Source organism: Capricornis sumatraensis, chromosome 13, assembly GCF_032405125.1.
Source record: "Capricornis sumatraensis isolate serow.1 chromosome 13, serow.2, whole genome shotgun sequence".
NCBI classification, from domain to species: domain Eukaryota; kingdom Metazoa; phylum Chordata; class Mammalia; order Artiodactyla; family Bovidae; genus Capricornis; species Capricornis sumatraensis.
Window position 1 is genome coordinate 40,133,211 of NC_091081.1, and position 24,616 is coordinate 40,157,826.

The following is a 24,616-nucleotide window of genomic DNA, read 5'->3' on the forward strand; positions in this document are numbered from 1 at the left end:
TGAAGGATGTGCAGTAGTACTATGAAGGGGAAGGAAGCACATTGGAGGATGAGAGAACATGTACACAGACCTTGCAGAAAAGTGCATGGATGCCACAGTGCTTCAATCATGTCCAACTTTTTGGGACCCTGTGGACCATAGCCTGCCAGGCGCCTCTGTTCACGGGATTCTCCAGGCATGAATACTGGAGTGGGTTGCCATGCCCTCCTCCATATTTTCCCGACCCAGGGATCGAACCTGTGTTGCCTGCATTAGCAGTAGGATTCTTTACCCAGTGAGCCACCAGGGAAGCCTTCAGTGTCTTATGTTGTTGGTCAGTCGCCCAGTCATGTCCAACTCTTTACAACTTCATGGACTGTAGCTCACCAGACTCCTTTGTCTATGGAATTCTCCAGGCAAGAATACTGGAGTGGGTTGCCATTCCCTTCTCCAGGGGATCTTCCCGACCCAGGGATTGAAGTTAGGTCTCCTGTATGGCACACAGATTCTTTACAGGTTGAGCCACCAGGGAATCCTAATTCTTCTATAAATGATAGTATTTTTCTCTTTATATATATTGAAGCTCTGTTATTTGATATATATACACTGAATATTTTATCATCTTGATGAAATTAACTCCATTTCTGTCAGATTCACTCTATTTTTCTTCAGCCTGGACTCTACTCCATGAGCCTGAACTTTATAAGTTACATCCTTGCCCTCTGTTTTTAAGTTGGGTCTGGCCACCAATGATGAGGGATGCTGCTTGGCTATTACATTGGGGAGGGAAAGAGATTTCAGTATAGGTGTACCTTGGCAATATTGTGGGTTTTGGTTCTAGACCACCACAATAAAGTGAGTCACACAAATTGGTTTCCCAGTGCATATAAAAGTTGTGTTTACACTATACTGTAGTCTATCAAATGTGCAATAGCATAATGTCTTTAAAAAATAAGGTCTATAACTTATTTAAAAGATACTGTATTACTAAAAAAGTGCTAACCATCATTTGGGCCTTCAGCAAGTGATAATCTTTTTGTTGATGGAGTCTCCCTTCAGTGTTGATGGGTGCTGACTGATCAGGGTAGTGGTTTCTGAAGGTTGGGGTAGCTGTGGCAATTTCTTAAAATAAGACAAAAATGAAGTTTGGCATGTTGATGACTCATGAATGATTTCTCTGTAGCACAGAATGATGTTTGATAGCATTTTATTCACAGTAGAATGCCTTTCAAAACGGAAGTCAATCTTCTCAACCCTGTTGATGCTTTTTTCAGCTAAGTTTATGTACTAGTCTAAATCTTATGTTGTCACTGCAACAATTGATTGTTTGCTGTCTTACATGGGCCTGGTTTGGGGCATGCCAAAGGAATTATAATAGTATCATCAACCCTCACAGATCACCATAATAAATCTACTAATTAAAAAGTTTGAAATATTGTGACAGTCACCAAAATGTGACACAAGACATGAAGTGAGCAAATGCTATTGGTAAAATGGTACTACTAATAGACTTGTTAAATGCAGGGTTGCCACAAACCTTCACTTTGTAAAAACAGTTATCTGGGAGGCACAAGAAAACAAACCACAACAAAAATGAGGTCTGCCTGTACCTAATCCTTTAGCTCCTTCCTATTGGGTTCAGGTTGACATTGGCTATACTCCTTCATTAACGTAGCAAAGGTGCCTATGAGGTGGGTGGCATCTCCAACAGCAGTTAAGTCTCCTTGGATCTGGCACTCTCTTTTCCCTTACCTCTTAAGTCTAAAAGTAATCATGTCTCTGATCAGTTCTGGGAGCTTCACCATCACTTTTTGTTTCCTGGTAATATCACCCACCTCTTTGTAACGTGCTCTTTCATTAAGCACCTTACAACTAGGTCTCTTGAGCATGCCATCTGTTCCCTGCTGCGGGTTCATACTGATACACCACCTATGAAAGTAGTAGCTTAAATTATTTCAGAGAATTTATTAATTCTTTACACTCCACTCACTTGTTTAAGCAAATTGACTACTCAACAACAGACACTTGAAAAAGGAAAAAGGGGTCTATTTCGCTATTACACCCAGGACAAACTATATTTGGACGAAAGGGCAATGGAGAATACAAAAATTACAGCAGGATATTTAAATAAGAAATTCCCATGTTTTCTTGAAACTGAAGACGGCTGAACGGTGTTATCTCTGATTTAGACTGAAAAGTCTTTACAAAAGTGTTCAAGGTTAAGTGTCTTAATAAACCTGTCCAGATAATGTTGTTAAAGGTGGGGGTGGGGTGGGGGAGGCGCGCAACAGTTTTTATACCGAAATCAAGTTCCATGTGACCTCAGTATTTCCACCCACTGGAGTAACCTCATTTTTGCACTTGCCTTGTCCATAATCCATGAACAAAAGGCATCTACGACCTCGACAAAGCAGCTGCTGGGACTAGCTCAGGAACTAGAGGCTCAGGAGCGGCCCTGAGACACCCGCTTGCGATTGGCTCCAGTGGAGCTCTTTCCTTAAGTTCGGCCAGACTACAAACCCCGCGGTCCCTAAACCTCGTTCACCTCAGCCCGTTTCCTTCTTAAGTGAGGTTCCGCCTTCCGGCCCAAAGTACCAATTAAAACTACCAAATGGAGGGAAAAAAAACAAGAAAGTAAAAATGCAAATAGCCTTACGGAGTCCTGGACTGGAAAATTCTCGCGAGAACTTGAGGAGTGCCGATGGGTCCCTCAGAGATCTCGCGAGCGCACCTCCGGGGGCGGGTTTCTCCGTAGCCCCGCCCTCCTGGGACGCGGACGTCTTGGCGGGAATTTCGTCTGTTTGTGATCTAGACCCCCAAGGACTCGCTGGCTCTGGCCGGGACCGTCGGGTTGGATCTCGGGGACTCAGAGTGAGTAGGTACGACTTGCACCAAACCAAGGGCGCCGGGGTGTGCAGGACACCGGATCCCCTCGCCCTGTGGTCGGCCCGCGCTGATCGCTGCCTTGTGCGGACCTGGCGGGACTTGCCCAGGCGGGGAGAGCGGGGATTTGCTCTGGGCCCTCTGGATCCACGCCTGGAGTCCGGCCGGGGAGCTTGCAGTTCCGACACTGCGGGGAAACTGGCCAGGTGCGGTGTAGTAACTTAGCGGAGGGCGCAGGTCTAGTCGAGCTCTGGGCTTGAGGCTGAATCTGTCCTGCCAACTTTTTTTCTCTCCCACTTCATCCTGTACTGGGCTGCAGGGTCTGACGTAGAGGGGATTTTTAAGTTTCTGCCACAGCCAGTCCGGGGCGCAGTCTAAATTCTGACAGCCTTGATCTAGGGGCGTCGGTGGGCAGGGGCGGGTTGGGGGCGGTATATATTTATTGAGGATTTATTTCGCTTCTCGTTTTTTTTTCCTGTGTGCTAGGATGGGAGGCGTTTGGGGAACTTTCTGAGGTCACCCCAAATCTCTCGGCCCTCCCCACCTCCAGGAATCACATCACAACTTCTTTGGAGCCCTTACTGATAGTCATTAATGAACTCCAAAAATTTCAGGAAATGGTAGACAATGGATAACTGTCCCCCTGCGTCCACGTTTCTGACCGACAGCTTGGAACTGGAACTGAAGACAGAATGGTGCAACCCCCCTTGCTTTTCTTGTGATTTTGACACCAGAGGAGGAGGAAGACATTTTTCTGGAGAGTCCTACCTTTCCAGCGGAGCTCTTAAGCGGTAGGTTAAAAAAAATCGGAAACAGTTTTTCCCTGTTCAGAGTTTAGGAGTCTGTTTAGGTATGTTATTTAATTAAGACTTAAGTCAATTAAACTTTAATGTTCATCAGGCACTGTTTTTGCAAATCGGCTCGAATTACCATACGGATGCACGTTAATAGTTCTGTTGGTTTCTTGTTAGAGCATACACATACCTGAAAGATTTTGGAAGGATAATTTCCTCGCTACCTGCTGTTCTCTTACCGCTGCCTCAGCTTTGGAGTAGGGAGCTGGACACTAGATTTACCTTTTACTTAAAGTGAATTATAAACTATCTGGGCTTTTTGAAGTGGCATATTTTTTTTGTTGCCCCCGAGTCTTCTAATTCTGTATATTCACACGTACAGAAGTCTTATAGGTCTTTTTTTTTTAAGCTTTCTTTTTTTTAACTTTTGAGTAAATGCTCCAGATTGTGTAAATTCACAGAAATATCCTTCCAATCTCTTGTTTGAACAGTTGGATATTCATATTTCAGTAAAACTGCTGTTATTGAAATGTTTTGGAAATACCTGCTGAGGCAGTTTTATTCAGAACAGAAAACATTTTTGTTGATTTTTACAATTGTACCTTCTTTCAGACCTTAAAAGATGTTATTCAACTTGATTATGCCCTTCTTTAGACATGGCTCAGAATAACTTTAACTGTTTTAAAAATTAAATGTCCCCTCAAAGGGTGAAATTCTACAACTGAAGACCACTGTTGAACACAGGTGAAAGTATGTTCCCTATGGAAAGTATGTTCCACCTTTCCCCCTCAAGTTATAGTGCTGTTTAGTTAAACTTTTGTTTTTTAAAAATCATAATATAGGGTTGAATTCTTAATATAGTTCATTTGTAGTATTAGTGAGATACAAGGTACCAAGGCGTTACCTGACTTTTAACATTATTGCTGACATGTCTTTGTTAATATGGGTTCATATAATGCCAGAAACTCCTGCTATAGTGTGAGATATAGCATACATTTTATGCAATTGAATCAGAATTTTTATTTCAGAGTAATTTTGAATCTTGATCCTTTACCAACTAATTTTGAAGAGGATACAGTGGAACTATTTGGCATTGAGTGGGTTACTGAAACAGCATTAGTGAATTCATCTAGAGTTCTCTTTCATCTATTCAGGTATGTTTTGTCTTTTTTTAAAAACTGCCATTGAGTGAATATGCTGTTCAATTTGTTTTTGTTTTTTGTTTTTTTGCTATTCAGTTTTAAGTTACATTTCTGGGTGGTTTCTAATACTAACATTACAAAAACACCTGTAGGAGTTTGATTGCTGCTCACCTGGTTATCTTATCAGCAACAACACTTAAGCAGTAATGCTTGATGGAGTAATGGTTTTAATAGGTTTATTCTTTTAGTGGTTTTGCAGAATTTTTATTCTGTTGTATTTGACACTGGGCTTCGGCAGTGGCTCAGTAGTAAAGAATCTGCCTGCAGTGTAGGAAACGCAGGAGACATGGGTTCAATCCTTGGGTCTGGAAGAACCCCTGGAGGAGGAAATGACAACCCACTCCAGTATCCTTGGCTGGGAAATCCCATGGACAGAGGAGCCTGGTGGGCCACAGTACATAGGGTCACAAAGAGTTGGACATGACTGAACACCCACACATATTTGACATCATTTATTGAAAACTAATATTTAAGGCTTTGAAGTATACCATAACTTTGGAAGAAAAATAAAATACTTTTGTTGCTTTTTGTTGTTCAGTCGCTCAGTCCTGTCTGACGGTTTGTGACTCTGTGGATTGCAGCACACCAGGCCTCCCTGTCCTTCTCTATGTCCTGTACTTTGCTCAGACTCATGTCCATTGAGTCAATGATCCTATTCAACCACTTCATCCTTTGTCACCCCCCTTCTCCTGTACTCAGTCTTTCCTAGCATTAGGGCTGCTTAATAGACATAATTTTTCAGTAATCTTTAGAGAATGAACTCACACTTTCCAGAGTGTGTGATAGAAATATGATTAATGAATCTGGACAGCATTAAAAAATGTTAATGAAAATTTTAAACATACTCAAATATAGAGAGAATAGCATAGTGAACCCTCACATACCTTCCCTCAGTTATGATAAACATCATGGTTTTATCACATTTTCTTCTGTCCCTTTCCCTCTACCTTTGGCTTAAATATTTTAAAAGCAGATTCCAGGTATCATACCATCTTACCCTTAAATACTTCAATATTTATCTCTTAAAAATATGAACTTAAAAAAAAATAAACATTACTCATTATCACAATTAATTAAATTGAAATGATTCATTATTACTTAAAACCCAGTCCATAATTCCTATTTGAGATTTGAAGTTACTTATCAAAGGCAAATAGTCTCAAAATACATTAAGAATGTATATTAAGAATGGTAATTCTAAAGTTTACCTGAAAGCACAAACGATCCCAAATAGCCAAAACAATCCTGAGAAAGAAGAACAAAGCTGGAGTCATCACACTTTCTGATTTCAAACTATATTACCAAGGTATAGTAAACAAACATCATGTTATTGGCATAAAAACAGACATATAGATGAATGGAATAGAATTGAGATAACAGAAATAAATCATCACCTAAATAGAGACAGTTAATTTATGGCAAAGGAGCAAAGAACATACAATAAAGAAAGGGCAGTCTCTTCAATAAATGGTGTTGGGAAAATTAGACAATCACAGATAAAAGACTGAAACCAGGCTACCATCTTATACACAAAAATTAACTCCAACTGGATTAAAAGCTTGAATATAAGACCTGAAACAATAAAATATCTGGAAGAAAATAAAGGCAGTGATCTCATTGACATTAGTCTTAGCAATGTTTTTCTGGCTCTGACTCCAAAGGCAAGGGGAACAAGCAAAAAATAAATAAATGTGACTACATCAAGCTAAAAAACTACGCACAGCAAACAATCATCAAAGTGAAAAGGCAACCTACTGGAGGGGAGAAGGTATTTGCAAGTCATCAATCAGTTCAGTCGCTCAGTTGTGTCCGACTCTTTGCGAGTCATATATTTGGTTTATATAAGGGGTTAATATTCATTTAGCTCAACAACAACAAGAAATCTGAAAAAAATGAGCAGAGAATCTGAATAGATATTTTTCTAAAGAATAATTGGAGACAGCCAACAGGCACATGAAAGGATGTTCAGCATGACTTAAGGAAATGATGTCACCTCACATCTGACTGTTATCAAAAAGAAAAGAAATAACAAAATGAAGAAGATAAGGAGAAAAGGGAACGGTTGTGCCCTGTTGGTGAGAATGTAAATCGCTGCAGCCACTATGGAAAACAGTATGGAGGTTTTAAAAAATTAAGATAGAGCTACCCTATGACCTGGCTATTCCACTTCTGGGTATTTATCCAAAGGACATAGAAACACTAATTTGAAACAATATATTCATCTCCTGTATTCATTGTAGCATTATTTTTAGTCGTCAGGATATGAAGATATAGAAACAACCTATGCATCTTTCAATGGATAAATGGATGAAGAAATTTTAAATGTATGTATGTATACATTTATATATATATACATTTTTAAAATTATATATACATACATATATATACACATTGGAATATCATTCAGATTTAATAACAAATGGAATCCTGCCATTTGCAGCAACATGGATGGACCTCGAGGGTATTATACATAGTGAAATAAGCCAGAGAGTGACAAATACTGTGACTTCACATGGAATCTAAATAAAGCAAATGAACAAACAATAAAACAAACTCATTGATGCAGAAAACCAGTTAGTGGTTACTAGAGGGGAAGGAGTTGAGGATGTGGGTGAAAAAGGTGAATTGAGTGAACTGTATGGTGATGGAGAGTAATTAGACTTGTGATGGTGCTCATGTGGTAGTATTCATAGATGTGGAATTACAGTGCTGTATACTTGAAACTTACATAATTAAAAAAATGTATACATGATACATTTAAATGAAAATAGAAGGGTTGAGTGATTTCTCCTCTTACCCTGATCCCATGGGACCTGTGCCATGTTACATGTTTTGTTGGGAAAACAGTTTGAGTGATTGTGTATAATCTTAAACATTAAAGAATGAGTTTAGTCTTATCCAAGACATAGGTTATAAATATGGCTCCGTCTTTAGGGAGTTAAAAAAGGCAACTAGGAAGAGAATTGCAAGAGAAGATTATTGTGAGAAATTCAGGTGGAACGTCATAAATTAAAATTTTCCCTGATTAGTCTACATTACATATTCTATTCCTTTTCAGAACTCCTATTGTGTAATTATATGACACAGTTTAACATTTCCTATGTAACTGTTAACCTAGGATGTTTAATGTAACTATGTTAAACTTCTTAGAGATATAAACAGTATCTTCTTGATGTTGAAATCTATGATATTTAATTTTTGAGATAAGTGTATCTCTTAGATGTTTTTGGGAGGACAGACATAGATAGGCATGTTTTATCTTCTCTCAAAGTGTTTACTACCTGAAGGTGATGCTAGTAAACATTCATGAAGCATCAAACATTATTCAGGGATGAGAGGCACTGAAGCTGTGTAAAAGATTTGGAAACACTATCTGTAACTAATTGTTACATACTTTAAACTATTCAAAAACTAATTCTTACCCCTACATTTTTTAAATTAGGCAACAGCTATACAACTTGGAAACCTTATTACAGGCCAGCTGTGATTTTGGTAAGTTTTAAGTGTGTTTAAAGACAAAAAGAAATGGCTCTCTCTATGATGTGTCACTGGATATCATCATAACGTGAAGGAAGTGTTAGTTTAGAAGTTCAGGAGACAGTTATATTTAGTGTTCAGAAAAAGCATGACACCTAAATTTTGCTCCTATATGAAATTTATGGTATTTTTCCAAATCTGCAAGTAAGATTGTTTTAAGGCCAAACATCTCTGAAGTGAGATAGTAACTTGCTTTGGGGGTGGGGAGTGTGATGGAAATGTAAAGTGCCAGACCTCATGCCTACGTTCTTGTTTTCCTTTCCTGCTTTCCGTTTTTGTTTTTATTGTGGGGTAATTGGTGTAATTTTAAGGTAGTGAAGGGAATTGAAGGGCAGTGTGTTTCAGTACAGGCTAGCTGCCTCTCCTTTGAATAGTTTCAGTTCAGTATAGACTTCAGAATCATGACTGTGTGGTCAGCCTGGATTCCAACCCTGGCTAATTTCAGGCCTCACACCAGGTAATAGTTCCCACCTCACAGAGTTCTCATGAGGACTAAATGGCATAATGCATGTTAGGTGGTTAGCCTAGGATCTGTTGTTATGCCCAGCAACCACAGATCATGCGAAACACACCTTTGGTCAAAAAAGTGTTTTATTAGCTTAGGAGGCAAGGGAGAGAAACGCATCATGAGGAACAGTTGGGGCCTCTCAGCAAGCGGAATTAGGGGGGGCTTGTGTAGGGTATGTGCTTGCACAGACTAATTTTGGGTCAAGTTTGAGGCTTTATTCTGGATTTGATGCTGTTAAAAAGCTGGAGCAACTTGGTAATTTTAAATTTTTCTTTAGAAGGTGGAACAAAAAGAAGGAGGCAGTGGTAGGTTCTAGTTAGTGATGAAGCAATAGTCATCTTAGCTGGAAGAAGGGGATATTCTGTTCTTGGACTTTGTTTTCGCGTGGTTGTGTACTGCCCTGTTTCTGTGTGTGTCAAACATGATTACTGAGGCGGTTTGTTTTTTCTTGTTTCACCAAAATCATGGAGTGACTTTGTGTGGTTATTTTTGATAATGTATGGCTGTTTAATTTCATTAGGAAACTCCATGTCCTTAATTGTTGTCTTCTGCCAGGGCTGTTCTACTTTCTCAGTTGGTCCTCAGTAAATATTGAATATTCCTGTTCTGTTGTCACCCAAGTCCCTCCTTCATGTGCAAGGAGCTGATGCATCAGAGAGGAAAATTATGCTACTGAAGTTTGCAGTTGAGTAAAACAGATCAACAAGCAGAATTGGCACAGTACATGGAAAAGTGTAATAATAAAGACACGTGCAAGTTGCTACAGGAACCGAGGGGTTTATCTGTTTATGTGTGCATCACTGAATGATACCAGGTCTGGGGCTTCAAGGATGAGGAGGACTTGGCCAGGCAAAAGCTTGTGGAGAAGTGTTGGGGATAGGCTGAGTTCAGGTATGAAACAACTTTGTGACAAAGACATTTGAAATGTGTAAAAACATAAAAGCTGGGAGAACAGGGAGTTAAGTGCTGATTATGTAGGTTGGACTATGTTAGGAATTAATTTTTGGAAGGGAGGCAATTATAGGTGTCTTTGTAAGCAGTGCCAAAAAGGCACAATTTTACTTTTAAACCCCCGGGGAGCCTCTACAAGATTGTAGTGGAAACAGTGAAAATACCTTTACTATATAGAATGACAATTAAATTGGGTTTGTGGAAGGCATTTATTATGCAGGATTATTCCTTGAAAAGCAGTTATGGACCTAAAATCACTACTGGGTCATTTGTTGAAATGGTTACTTGTTACACTGGCATTTTGGCCCCTTTAGTTGCTTAAAAAAAAAACAATGACAGATTTATTGGGCAGGTTAGCAATATTGAAAACTAACCAGTGTCAGCTTGGGCTTCCCAGGTGGTGCAGTGATAAGGAATCTGCCCATACAAGAGACGCAGGTTCCATCCTTGGCTTGGGAAGATCCTTTAAAGTAGGGAATGGCAACCCGCTCCACTGTTCTTGTCTGGAAAATTTGATGGACAGATGAACCTGGTGGGCTACAGTCCATGAGATTGCAAAGAGTTGGACACGACTGAGCACATAGCACACACACATCAGCTTACCCCTCCCATGCAAGCTGTACCAGGGGTTTGTTAGTAAACTCCTATAAACCCTTGGCCCTCAGCCCTCTCCAGAAAGCCCTTAGGGTCAGTTACTGATGTACACATGGTTCTTGTTCTCCTGTTGATTATACTCCAAGGAATGCTTTCCTGTTGAGGCAGAATAGTATACATAATATAATGTTGTTATTATTATTTTTACTGCTGCCTGGTATTAAATATAGCTGTTAATGTTATTCCTTTTTAGCATTGTATTTTTTTGTCTCTAGACATTTCATCTGGATTTTTTTTATGTTTTCCATTTCTGTTCGCGTATTTTTTTAATCTGTCTTTAACATATGGAGTATATCTACAGCTGCTGTTTTTAACTTTAACTACAGATTCTTTCATCATTGTCATTTCCGGGTTTGTTTTTATTGACTGTTTCCTCATAGTTTTAGGATATATTCTGGTTTTTTGAACATTTAGTAATTTTTTCTTGTATGATGGACTTTGTAGCTTTTCATGGCTGCTTTCTGAATTTTCTTGTATTCCTAAAACTAGTGTTGAATTTTGTCCTGGCTCATTGTTGAGTACTTGTAATCCATTGGATTTTTGAAGCTTGTAAATTTTGTTAGGACTTTTAAAAAGTAGCCTTTAGTCTAATGTTAATTCAGCTCTAGTAAGGCTTCTGAGGATTTTTTCTGGTTTATTACTTTTTTAAAATTCTTGGTGGGAACTTAAGCTGTTCCTTGATCTTCATAAGCTTTGTAGGGAATTGTTTTCTGGTATTTTTCTCTGGCCTGCAGATCAGTACTTAGTCAAAGACTCAAAAGGGACCCTCTACACATCTCCAGGTTCTTTTTTGTGTAGGCATTTTTTTTTTCTTCTTTGGTACTTTTGCCCTGCAAATTTAGACTTCCCTAAACTCAGATCTCATGTTTTCTAAAATCAGTGATCTGGGCTCTGAATTCTCTGCCCCTGTGCTGCAGCCTGCAAACTGTCTCTAGTGGGAAGCTGGTATAGTCTTGGAACTCATCTCCTCTCTGGATTAGCAGTCTTGTGTTGCCTTTGTCCAATGCCTGAAAACTCTTGTTTTATGGATTTTTTTTTTTTTAAGAATACTTAATACTTAAGTTTAAGATGAGAGATGAGTAAATGTGATTTCCTTTACCCCATTTTGGCTAGATGCAACAGTTCATAGCAGTTCTTTTTTTAAGAGTACTGCCTTTTTGGGCTGAGAATTATGACACTGAGGGATTATTATGACTTTTGTAAGCAAAGTAGAGTTAAGCTGTGGAAGTGCATTGCACTTGCTGATACTTAGATACATGCACTGGAGAAGGCAATGGCACCCCACTCCAGTACTCTTGCCTGGAAAATCCCGTGGATGGAGGAGCCTCGTGGGCTGCAATCCATGGGGTCGCTAAGAGCCGGACATGACTGACTGACTTCACTTTGACTTTTCACTTTCATGCGTTGGAGAAGGAAGTGGCAACCCAGTCCAGTGTTCTTGCCTGGAGAATCTCAGGGACGGGGAACCTGGTGGGCTGCCATCTATGGGGTCGCACAAAGTCAGACACGACTGAAGTGACTTAGCAGATACATGCACAGTATGTTTACACTTACATTCGTGTTGGTTTTGCCAAAATGGTATCCATGTTTGCTCATTTGAATACAAATTTTAAACTAGGTTTTTCTTTATGTTTAATATGAATAATAATTTGTTGCCTATAGTAAGGGGTTTTGTTTGCTTTTCCTCCTTTTCCTGCCTCTTTTATTTCGGCTCCTCCTCAAAAGCGAAACTGAAAGTCACTTAGTTGTGTCCTTTGCGACCCCATGGACTATAGAGTCGGAGAAGGCAATGGCAACCCACTCTGTTACTCTTGCCTGGAAAATCCCATAGACGGAGGAGCCTGGTGGGCTGCCGTCCATGGGGTCACTAAGAGTCAGACACGACTGAGTGACTTCACTTTGACTTTTTACTTTCATGCGTTGGAGAAGGAAATGGCAATCCACTCCAGTATTCTTGCCTGGAGAATCCCAGGGATGGGGGATCTCACAGAGATCACACAGATTCGGACATGACTGAAGCAACTTAGCAGCAGTAGCAGCAGCAGGACTATAGAGTCCATGGAATTCTCCAGACCAAAATACTGGAGTGAGTAGCCTTTCCATTCTCCAGGGGATCTTCCCAATCCAGGGGTCAACCTAGGTCCTCCCGCATTGCAGGAGGATTCTTTACCAGATGAGCGATAAGGGAAGCCCAGAAATACTGGAGTTGGTAGCCTATCCTTTCTCCAGTGGGTCTTCCCAACCCAGGAATTGAACCATAGTCTCCTGCATTGCAGGCGGGTTTTTTTTAGCAACTGAACTATCAGGGAAGCCCCTTCCTCCTCAGATCTGCTGCTAATAATCAGGCTCCTCGAGTCTCCTCTCTGTACATCTTTTCCTACATGTACCATCTCATCAGTTCCTTTATTTCTAAATGGTAACAACACCAGAAGTTGAAACATTCCAGTCTCCTTTGCATTCCAGGCTTTGCATGTCAAACTGCCTAACGTCTGTCCTTGGATTGCTCAATCTGAGTACGTCTATGATGTCCTCCAAAACCAGCTCATGCTGCCCATGTTTTCTCCACTTATTTCCTGATTCTAACAGTTGCCTATAAGTCATTCTTGACTCTTTCATTTCCTTTAAACTCATCTAATCCATCAGATTCCCAGTAGGTTTATGATCAAAATATACTTTTAACCTATCCATTTTCCTGTGATCTCTTGAATTACTGCTACAGGTCTCTTAACACATCCTCCTTAGCCCTTCTATAATCTTGAGTACAAAACCTGCTTTAAATATATATCAATTCCTCTTCCTCCTAAATCAGAACCCAGTGAAAGGTCATCTACTGTATTAGCATGAAATCAAAACTCATAATGACTTGTAAGGCTGCCTATCACTTATTCCTGTTTTTCATCCAGCCTGAACCCATGCCATCTTTCCCTTACTTCAGTATTTACATCAGCAAAAATTATCTGAGTGGTTACTATGTGCAAAACACTCATAACCACTCTAGGGAAAATGAGTCAGCCAGAAAACAAAGGCAGAGAAAACATGAGAATTGTAGGAAAGTGAGGAGGAAGGAAGACTGGCAGCATATGGTATCGATGAACCAGGTGTAGGGAATACTTCTGTAAGGGCAAGTTAATTGAAGACAGGTGGTGTCATTGAATTGGACAACATTGGTTTCATTGGTGACCTTAATAAGAGCAGTTTTTTGAGGGGAGGAGGGCGGGAGGATAGTGAGAATCAGTTAAAACAAATGAAAAGATAGAGAATTTTGGCTTATACAGCTTACAGAATTTTTTGTCACTGATCACTGATTCTTTAAACCATGATTAACATTACGTATTTTGGTTTTAGGGAAGATATCAACGCTGCATTGCAAAGCACACAATATTAGGCAGCTCTGCGTAACATTTCTTCATTATGTTAAAGTTTTCATCTTCAGGTAGGCCGTCAGATGAGTAATACAAATAATACATGAATTTCTGAATGCAAATTTATCCAGACTCTAATTGCCTTTTGGATCTCATCATGTTTTAGGTCCCTGCGAGTACACAGTGCTGAAAGTCATGTTCCTGTCCATCCCTACGAGACTTTGGAGGCACAACTTCCCTCAGTGTTGGTTGATGAGCTTCATGGGTTACTCTTGTATATAGGACACCTATCAGAACTTCCCACTACGAATACAGGAGCATTTGTAAATCAAAACCACACTAAGGTTTGATTTGTTACATTTAATTTTTGAAGTATCAGTTTTTGTTTTCTTCTCACACATAATATTCATTCAAGAACGAGGGAAATTAGTCAAGGGTGTAGTTCTTGGACCAGACTGCATGAGTTGAAATACTGGCTCCTCCTCCTATTAATTATGTCCCATTGGGCAAATAGCACCTCTTGCTTCAGTTGGTTTAGCTTCCTGGAGTTATTGGGAGAATTGAATAAAGTAAACTGCATTAAGGGCTTAGAAATCATTTATGTTGAATCACTGATAGCTATTCTAATTTGTAACAGTGCAAATGCTTAAAAGTTTCAAAGCAAATAAAATAACCTTTATGTTCTGAAATTCGTATCCTCTCTCCCATTGATCAAGGTATGGGCAAACCCTATTTTATTTTATCGGAAGATTTAAGATCATCACCTTTAAAAAGTTAGGCTTTCAAAACCACATTGTTATGTTTTCTGGGTTTTGAGATATTTTCAGAATATGAATGTTTTGACCATGCCTGCCATTTTTTTTCTGTCTGTGATAATTATTCTCTCTGAATTTTGGCTTTTTAAAAAATTGTATTGTTAGCATGACCCAGCCTGTAGATGTATTGAACAAATTCTCGATAGGAAAATGTGAGCTTCTGTGAGTAAGATTATAATTCCCCATGGGATTTCCTGAGTTCTATCTATTCTCTTTGACTTCACCAGTTCCTTCAGCTTTTAGGAATGAGTCTTTGCCAAAATACATAACGTATAGTAAAGTGTTTATATTTCTGTGAAATTTAACAACTAAAAACCCAGCTTTTCAGGGATCAATATATGTGATAATAAAAGTAAATAGAATTCCACCTGTTTTCACAGGTGAATATATCTAATCCATAGAAACCAATTAGGTAATTGTTTTTAATCATGTCGATTAATAAAGATTCATGGGTGGATTGCGAGGAGGGTAATTTTCCTTTTTAGTCTCTGTAAATTGGACTGGCTTTTATTTTCTGAATATCCATTGAATGCTTAAGAAAAATAAAAATAATTTATCTAGAAGCAGAAATTAAAAGATGCATGCAGGGGTCCTCAAACTAAGTTTTACCTTTCATAGGCTTTTAATTAGACAGACTTGTTGAAAATATATAGGTTACTTGAATGGAATCACCAGCACATAAACAAAAAAGTCATATACTGAAATACTGTTCTGAAACATCAGCAAAACCAAAAAATCATGAAATAGCATCTTTCAAGACTTTACGTATTTCTTACGTTTTGCCCTTTCTCATACTCAAGAAAATGCTTTAATTGGTATTCCTAGTTGAACATCTGTCTTTTATTCTTTTTAAGGGACTTTAAAAAATTAGTAATATTATCTCTTGGTATTATGTATTACAAATATTTTCATTTATCTTTTTCAACAATTAAGCTGACGTGCTAGGTACATCATTTTTTCTGTAAAATTATATTTATCAATTTTTTCTTTAATATAATTCCTATGCTCTTGTAAAATACATACTTTTTTTAACATTTATCTCTAATTCATCTTTTAAAAAATATACCTTGAAGTAGGAAATCTAGTATCTTGCAAATGAATAAGTTAATCATCCTGACTCCTACTGAATGACCCGCGTTTTCCCCACTGATTTGAATGTGTCCACTTCTCTCTTCCTGTGTTTGCAGTTTATTATCTATTCCTGAGCCAGTGTTGTTTTACTAGTGTTTTGTTTTGTTTGTGTGTTTGATAAGGCAAGATCCCTCTCCATCATTCTTAGATGTCTTAATAAAAAAGTACGAATCATTGTATTTTAGTGAATCAAAATGTTGATTGGAGAAAATTTATTGATAACCTGCACAGCACAGTAAAGAGCACTGGCTTTTGAATCGAATAGAATTAGGTTTGAATCCTAAGGAATGAATTGAGGGGTAAATTTCTTCACCACTTTCAACTTTAGTTTCTTTATGGACGTGACAGTAGTGTCTTAAATGACTTAAAATTTCTTCTTAAAATATTTTATGGACGTTCCTAGGTACTCATTACATTTCAAACCATATTTCCTGGCTAAAGTCTAAAATAAAATCATGAAAATGGTGTTTAAAAAAAATTCATTTACTGGTTTGCAGCTGTAGTAGGATATCTCTTAGTTGGTAGCTACCTTTACTATGAAAATCTGTTCCTATGCAGCCCCGAGGTGCATCTGTCTTCAACATCAGTTAAGAGTATATCCTATATCCTGCTTTTAAATAATCTCTAGTGAAAAAAAATCCTCTTAACAAACAAGACAGAGGTTTCCCTTGCACTTTTGAATAGTGGTAGGTTAACTTGTGCTTAGGGCAGATTATTGTGACATGCTATAAAATACCTAATGAAGCATTATGAGTTTTCAGTCTCAGTTGATAATATCATTCACAGCTTTACCCGCCATCATGGCATTTACTGCATCTCCACCTAGATATCCATTGGCTGGTGCTGGAAATTCTTCACATGCTTGGTGAAAAATTGAGTAAGTTTATAGATTTCTGATTTATGTCCTTTTTTTGAATCTAAACATGTTTAAATTGTTTAAGATTATACAAGTAAGTGCTTTCTAGTTATTATTATTTTCAATCAAACAGTAACAACACTAGAAAGTGAAGGTCTTAACTTCTCTTTTCTAGAGATAACTACTGGAAAGAATGGTCCACTTATCCGTCCATCCATACTTACTGTTAGTATACATAGACAGAAACATATATAGGTAGGGTTTTTGTTCTTGTTTCTAGCCACAAGTGGTGTCATATTGTTCTGTGGAGGGTTTGATTTAATAGTGCTTTTAGAGATCTGTTCACGTTAGTACATACAGTTTTACTTGATTCATTTGTTGTAGATCTTATGGACCTATCATAATTTTAGCCAACTCTTTTTCAATATTTCTGTTATTTCTGTTTATTTTAATATTACAAATTAGATTTCACTGAGCATCCTTGTGTGTATATACATCGGTGCAAGCCATTTTGTACAATAGGTTTTTTGAACTGAAGTAGCATATTGCACTTCTAATGTTGTGTATGCTGCTCTGGTGTGGTAGAATAAGTTTCCCCAATTTTATACACTTAACCATGAGCATATCTTTGCCTCATACTCTTGCCAGTAGTAGCTATTATTTCTATTTTTTGCCAACTTATATGTGAAAAATGATATTGAATCTGTTTTGCAATTTCCTGATTATCAGTGAAGTTGATCATCTTTAATTTTATTGTCTTTATATTTGCTTTATTAATTTGTTCATTATATTTTCCAAAACATATGTTGCATTATTTTTTGTTTCACTCTTTCCTGTTTTTCTTTAATTTGAAGTAGTTTGTATATATTATGGATGGTAAAGTTTTATTTCACATGTTGCCTGTTTATTCTTGGTCTTTATAAATATTATCTAGTTGTAAATTATTAATTATTTGGGTTATAAAGACATTCTATACCTCAGTACCCATTTTTCAAATGAGTTAATGCAAAAATACATATATGTATACGTGTGTATGCATGAGCACTTACATGGATACATATGAACATAGAATCGTATACACAAATGTCATTTCCTCTCTCATGTTGACTCTACTTCAAATAATATTTTTTAAAGCAATAGTTAGGTGAACTTATTCTGACACAGGTACAAATTTTGTTATCTGTTACCTTGGTTTGCTCTCTTTCGTGCCAAAAAACAATTACACATGGTTAGTTTATCAGTATTAAAAGAAAAATGTTTTAAAGGCATTATTGGTTAGAAATATAGGTAAAATTTTCTAGTATTTACCTTGTATTTTTTTTCTTTTGTTGCATTGTTGCTCTTTAGATGGCCATATTAAGGAAAGAAAATCTATTAAATGGTACTTGGGAGGATTGAAACATCACTGCTCATATAAGAAAGGAATTGTTTTCACATTTAACTTTTATTTGCAGAAAAAAATTTCTTTTAACTGTTTCTGTTGCAGTTTTGTTATGTTAATTTAAAGGTGTACAGTCACTTTCTTCCTTCTGAATTAGTAAAATCTGCTGTAGTTTTAAACATAATTTATTTCATTTTTAGAACAAGTTGTATATAGTCATCAGTTTATGAATCTGGCAGGTGACAATTTAACCAATGTCAGCTTATTTGAAGAACATTGTGAAAATCTTCTTCGTGATTTAATAAACCTGTCCCTCAACAGGTATGACAAGGTAATGCCTTAAGAGTTTATTTGCATTTTTGGTATTTAATGACAATAGTCAGTACTTAATGAGTGTGGTTTGTTCTATAAGAATTTAACCTAAAATGATTGACTTTTTAATTCTAATTTTATATTACTTTTATTTGGAAGTTGGTTGGGGAAGGAATTTGAGGTAAACATTTAAAAGAGGCTAGAATTAGTGTTTTAGAGCTTTTTTTTTTTAAAAAAAAAAACAACACTTTTCTATTGGTCAAATAAATAAGACAGTGTTTATGATGATTGGAAATTTCCCTTCAAATAGAGACCAGTCCTTTAATAATCTATTGTTATATATAACAAAATAAATGAGTACTTAGCTAAAGTTAGTTGACACATTTAAAGAGTGGTTTTGTTTGCTTGTTTTCATGAAAGGTCTAGAATTGGAGGACATTAAATGTTTTTACTAAATTACTTATTGTAGTGCTTAAAGCAGTGATTTAATAGTGCTATGGTATACATTTATTTTCAGTCAGTGGAAATCTGTTGACTGTCTAAACTTCAGGTTACAAGCATAACTGTTACCTATGGGAAACTGGGATTTTTAATTTTTTAAAATTTAGATCATGTTTTATGTATTGTCTAAATCTAGTCTGTATTTATAATGTAATTAGTAGGTTAACTAGATATGATAAAGTAATATCTTGATGATTATTTTACTATGTTATGTTAGAAAATTGTATAATATGTGAAATAATTAACACATTATGAATTTCAGAAGTCTGGCTGTCCTTAAAAATATAGTGCATATTCTTTGTATGCCACTTGAGGGTATATTTAGGAGCATTGAGAGTATGTTTGTTACAAAAGTGGTAAAATTGTCTAGTCTTTATGAATTCCTAATTTTGCTTAATTATAAAAAATTTTAGTCTCAATTACAGTGAATTTAAACTAATCATTTTTTTAGAAATCTTTTTATTTGGTTGATGGATTAGATCAAGGTTTGGAAACCATGGCCCTGTAGCCAAATCTGGCACATCAACTTTTTGTAAATAAAGTTTTACTGGAACACATTCCCATCCTTTTCATCCATTGTCTATGACTAAAGTTGCAGAACAATGGCAGAATTGGATAGTTGTAACAAAGGCTATTTCACTATTAAAGACTCAAATATTTACTATCTAGCCCTTTACAGAACAACTTTGCTCTCCGTTGGACTAGATGGTTAAAGCAGGTTTTTTTTTTAAGTTGGGAATAAATTCATTGTGTACTTTTGTTTTTACATGGAAATTTATTTTAAAAGTTAATGAAATAGTATGTTTTTTATAAGCAATTTTATGTAATTGAGCATAAATTTTAAGTCATCAAAATCAATCTTTTAAAACATTTGAGGGGAGATATGTGGCATGTAAAATTCTGCTATCTTGTAATTTACTCTTTTTGGTTCTTTTTTGAAGGTTAGGCCTTCTGAGGCATTAATGAGTCACCATTGCCCGTGTCCATGCATTAAAGAACTATGGGTTCTACTCATTCACCTCCTTAATCACAGAAGTAAATGGTCTCTCTCGGAAGTAAGTTATAAAACTGTTAGTTATTGTTACTAACCCTTATATTGAATTTTTGCAATTGGTTTGGCAAAGAAAAATCTTACAAAGTTGTTTTCCTTATAAACAGCACTGAATACTAAATACTTACTGTATTTTTAACCCTAAATTGGCAATATGAAAATTATAGGACAGTTATGAGATTTGACTCATAATTTTATCTTCTCAAGTTCTTTTTTTCTTCTATCATGAATCCGTTAGGCTAAAATACTTTTGAAATGCTCTTGTAAGTCAGGAAACATTTAGTCAGGAAATGAGGCAGATTTAGATTTATTAATCAATTTTACAGTATCTTATTTCAAGGAGGGAGCAAGAAAAACACAAAGGGGAAGGTGGCAAATTTTATTTTACCTCACTTTGAATCAGGTCTTCAGAATGGGATTTTATTTTATTTCAAGTGTTCTGAATTAGGGGGAAAAGAGAAATAGCCATATGCAGATGTAAACAAATAATTAATTGTGAAATGATACTTAAAGAAAGTGGTTTCTATATTCTTATTCAGTTAGGAGTTCAGAATGATTTCTTCCTATATACATTTTCAAGACTTTATCCATAAATTTAAAAAACTCTGTCGCTCTCTGAGTCAGAAGCTCAACTGAGCTTTGAATTTCTTTAAAGACACTACAAATTCAGGGAAAAGTAAACTGAAAGAACAGAGATACCATTCCTATTAGAACAACCAAAATTGGGAACACTGACAACTCTAAATGCTGTTGAGAATGTGAAACAATAGAAACTCATTCATTGTGGTAGAGATATAGAATGGTACAGCCCCTTTGGGAGACATTTTGCCCTTTCCTTGCAAACCTTAGCATGGTCTTAACATATTGATCCAACAGTTGTGCTCCTTAGTATTTACCCAGTGAAAACTCTTGTCAGCACAGAAACCTGCACATAAATATTTATAGCAGCTTCATTTATCAATTATTTTATAATTGCCAAAACTTGGAAGCATCCAAGATATCCTTCACTAGGTAAATGGATGAACTGTGGTATATTCAGATAATGGAATTTAGCACTAAAAAGAAATGAGCTATCAAGCCATGAAAAGACATGATAGTGGAGATGGTATTGGTTTAGTCACTCAGTGGTGTCTTGACTCTTGTAATCCCATGGACTGTAGCCTACCAGGTTCCTCTGTCCATGGGATTTCCCAGGCACGAATATTGGAGTGGGTTGCCATAGGAACCTTAAATACATATTACTAAGTGAAAGAAGCTAGTCTGAAAGGTTATACAATGTATGATTCCAACTACATGACATTCTTTAAAAGCCAAAACTGAAGAGAGTAAAAAGATCATTGGCTTCTAGGGGTGGGCAGAACATAGGGGACTTTTAGAACAGTGAAAATATTCTATATAATTTTAATAATAACTTAAATTTTAATAACATTGGAGACGGAAGAGATTAAAAGCATTCTGACAGAAAAATGCTGCTTTGAAAAGAATGGCAATCAGATTGGCAGCTGATTTCTCAACAGCCATAGTGGCCAGTGGGAATGGTATCATCATTTTATTAAAACAAATTAATTTTCAACACAAAATTCTTCATCCAGCACAATCTTTCAAGACTTGGATGAAACAGTTTTCAATGAAGCAAAATTAAAGGGAATCCTGAAAGATAAATTTAGTAGAATAATAATAATGCCAAAGTGAAAAGGAAGGGTATTTGAGCTATAGGAAGGAAGAGAGTAATGAAAGTGGTAAATGTTCTGTATAAATTATAATTGAGTGGGGTTAAGAAATAAAGTACACAGTAATACTAGCTTATAAATTGGGTGGGGCATAAATGAGAGTATTTTAAAGCCTTTGTTTAGTCCAAGAGAAAAGCAAGATATACGTGAACTTACCGAGATATTTGAATGTATGCTGTTGTTTTTAGGGTATCACTAAAAGACAAAGTAGATTATTTAACTTAAACAGCATGATAAAGGGGAAAATAGTGAAATTGTCAGCCCAAAAGAGGCAGGAAGAAGGTGTAGATGGAAGAAGTAGGTGTATAAATAGAAATACGGAATAAGGTGGTAGATTTAAAACTAAATTTGAGTCATTACAGTAACTGCAAATGGACTACTGATTGCTCATTTAAAACATATACTGTCAAAGACTGTAGGCTGTTTATAAGAGAATCTAAAACAAAGTTCAGAAGAATTTGGAACTGATAGTAAAAGTTATGAAAAGATATATATCAGGTTATCAAAGAGTAGAAACAAAGCTACTTAAGAATACAAACACATAAAAAAAGATGAAGCCAAACAATGTCTAATTAAGGCTTGTATATTTAAGTGGCAAAACTTATAAAACTAGGGAATGATATAGTAGTCAGAATAATGGTTATCCCTGGATGGGAGAAGAAGATGTGATTTGTGGGAGTTGCAAGAGCTAGTCATTTTCTAATTTTTAACCTGGGTATTTTTATTGTTCTCTAAGTTTTACATATGTATTTTGTATTCTTTTGTATTTCCTTATAAATATGAAGGAAACAACCCAAATCAAGGTTTCTGGATCAGTGTCTGAATTTAACTGAATCATAATACCTCTGTTTCCATAGTCATTTTGGAACTGGTTGAATAAACTACTCAGAACACTTTTTGAAAAATCAAATGACCAAAGAAGATCTGTGCTTACAGTCCAGCCCAGGGACCCATTGGGTTTTAGTTGGTGGATTATTACTCATGTAGCATCATTTTATCAGTTCGATCGCCATGGAACACCAGATGAAATGGTAAGGTTTTATTTTTTTAAACTTTCTTAAATTATTGTTAATATATCTTTTTGGTAAACAAATTAGAAAGTGAGCAGAAACAATAAAAATCAGACTATAATCCTACAGAAATAAATTTAGCTTTTGAAATGAGACATGTTGGATCTTTCTAAATCTTTAAAAAGTGATAACTAAAATCTCTTAAGATTGCCAAAGGGAAAGCCTCCATCTCCAAAAATGAGTTAGAGAAGTTTTGGGGGAAGATACTTTAATCTGTTAAACAATCATGAAGTTTACTTCAAATGAAAAGACAGATTTTAACTAGTATGTTAATTTCTAGTTAGAAACTTTTTTTTTTTTTCATTTAAAAAGCACTATGAAATAAAACCAGCTGGTTGATGTATTCATTTGAAATCTTATTTGTATATAACTTATTCCATCTTCAAAAGTAGTATAGTATTGTATAAACCCATTAGTTCCATAAAGTAAGCATCTAGAATCTTGAAACCAATGTGTCTATATTTTCAAAATTGATCTTTTTTTCTGGGGATGATTACAAAGCTGTCTGATCAACAGGCCTACTCTGTGAGCTTGTAAAAATTCAGATTTTTTAAAATCTGGAGATTGTGTTTTAGTACTATAATCTGGTCTGGAGTTTGGGAATTCTTATTTTTGAAAAGCTCTGTGAATCTCCATCAGGTATGGAAACCACTGCTTTATGACACATGTTCCTTGATGGACTTCACTTATTTTTCTCTTTTTGGAATACTGGACAGAGCCCAGAAATCATCCATGGAATTTGAGGGTCAGTTAGTATTGACATAGTGTTGTAGAAATGGAAAGGGCCTTAAGAGGGCCTGTAAGTATCCCTTAGTAATAAAAGATCCTTTAGGAGAGCCCAAGATAAAGTATGTTGAGTCAGAAAGTGCTCTGACAAGTCCATATACTGCTCAGTTTCAGTGTATTTAAGCATTTTACTGACTCTTTGAGAGAGAATAATAGAATGAGCTTCTTAGAGAAAGATCATATGTCCTTTGTTTATGCTTGTGAGTCCTTCCCATACTGGTGTATGGAAAATGATAAATGCTATTATTACTGTAGAAGTGCTCTTATTGAGTATCTTAATGGAGTTAATATGGTTATGTTTCACTTCTTTTAGTTATTAAAATACTAGAACAACAAAGAACTCAAAAAATTTACCTATAATTCAAAGGTCTTTGCATAAGCATTTTTCTTTCTCTTACCATAATTCTTCCAAATACATATTTCTGATTTTAAATCACTGTAAATGAATATGGCAATTAGTTAAGCACTTCGTGAGTTCCTGTTGAGTGGCTATCATAATAATAGGTGCCCATGATAGGATACTCATGAAATAAATTGTGCTGCCTCTTCAAGTAATATGCTTTCAAGTTATTAATGCTTGCTGGAACTGCCACTAACACTTACTTCAATAAGCAGTGCATTGCAGTAGTGGTTGATGCTGACCCCCGCATACTCCCAGTATGGTAGGTAATCTAGCCACATTAATATATATCATTACTATTACTATTGTAGTGTTGAATTGTACTGGTGCAACCCTCAGTTGCCATTGCTGAAATCACTCTTCTGTTTCATACAGAGAACTCCATAGGACATTATTTCTTTTATTAGTTCTGGATCAAGATAGTGAAAGAATTGTCTGTATTTAGAATTGTCTGTCTTTTAATATTGCCAGTAGTTCTTTTATGATTTGCTTTTGTCAAGATACATATTTTTTAAATCTTAATCTTTAAAATTATGTAGAAGTTGTAGAGAGATTTAGAGGAAAGAGAACCATGTGTTAGTTGCTCAGCCATGTCCGGCTCTTTGCACCTCCATGGACTGTAGCCCGGCAGGCTCCTCTGTCCATGGAATTCTCTAGGCAAGAATACTGGAATGGGTTGCCATTTCCTGCTCCAAAAGAGAGCCAGAGTATTT

At 36.4% G+C, this 24,616-nt stretch overlaps 1 protein-coding gene across 2 annotated transcripts in view; it reads left to right on the forward strand.

Annotated features, from left to right (window-relative positions):
- Nucleotides 1-3,489: 3,489 nt before the first annotated feature.
- MMS22L (MMS22 like, DNA repair protein) overlaps nt 3,490-24,616 on the forward strand; it is a 120,762-nt gene continuing 99,635 nt past the window's right edge. The window contains exons 1-9 of one of the 2 annotated variants that reach the window (XM_068985390.1): nt 3,490-3,653; nt 4,685-4,810; nt 8,301-8,350; nt 13,854-13,941; nt 14,037-14,214; nt 16,603-16,693; nt 18,254-18,389; nt 19,813-19,921; nt 22,505-22,678. In XM_068985390.1, the coding sequence (XP_068841491.1) occupies nt 3,490-3,653; nt 4,685-4,810; nt 8,301-8,350; nt 13,854-13,941; nt 14,037-14,214; nt 16,603-16,693; nt 18,254-18,389; nt 19,813-19,921; nt 22,505-22,678 (1,116 nt within the window). Of the gene's footprint in view, nt 3,654-4,684; nt 4,811-8,300; nt 8,351-13,853; nt 13,942-14,036; nt 14,215-16,602; nt 16,694-18,253; nt 18,390-19,807; nt 19,922-22,504; nt 22,679-24,616 lie in introns of both variants that reach the window. The other variant, XM_068985389.1, reaches the window with a different exon arrangement.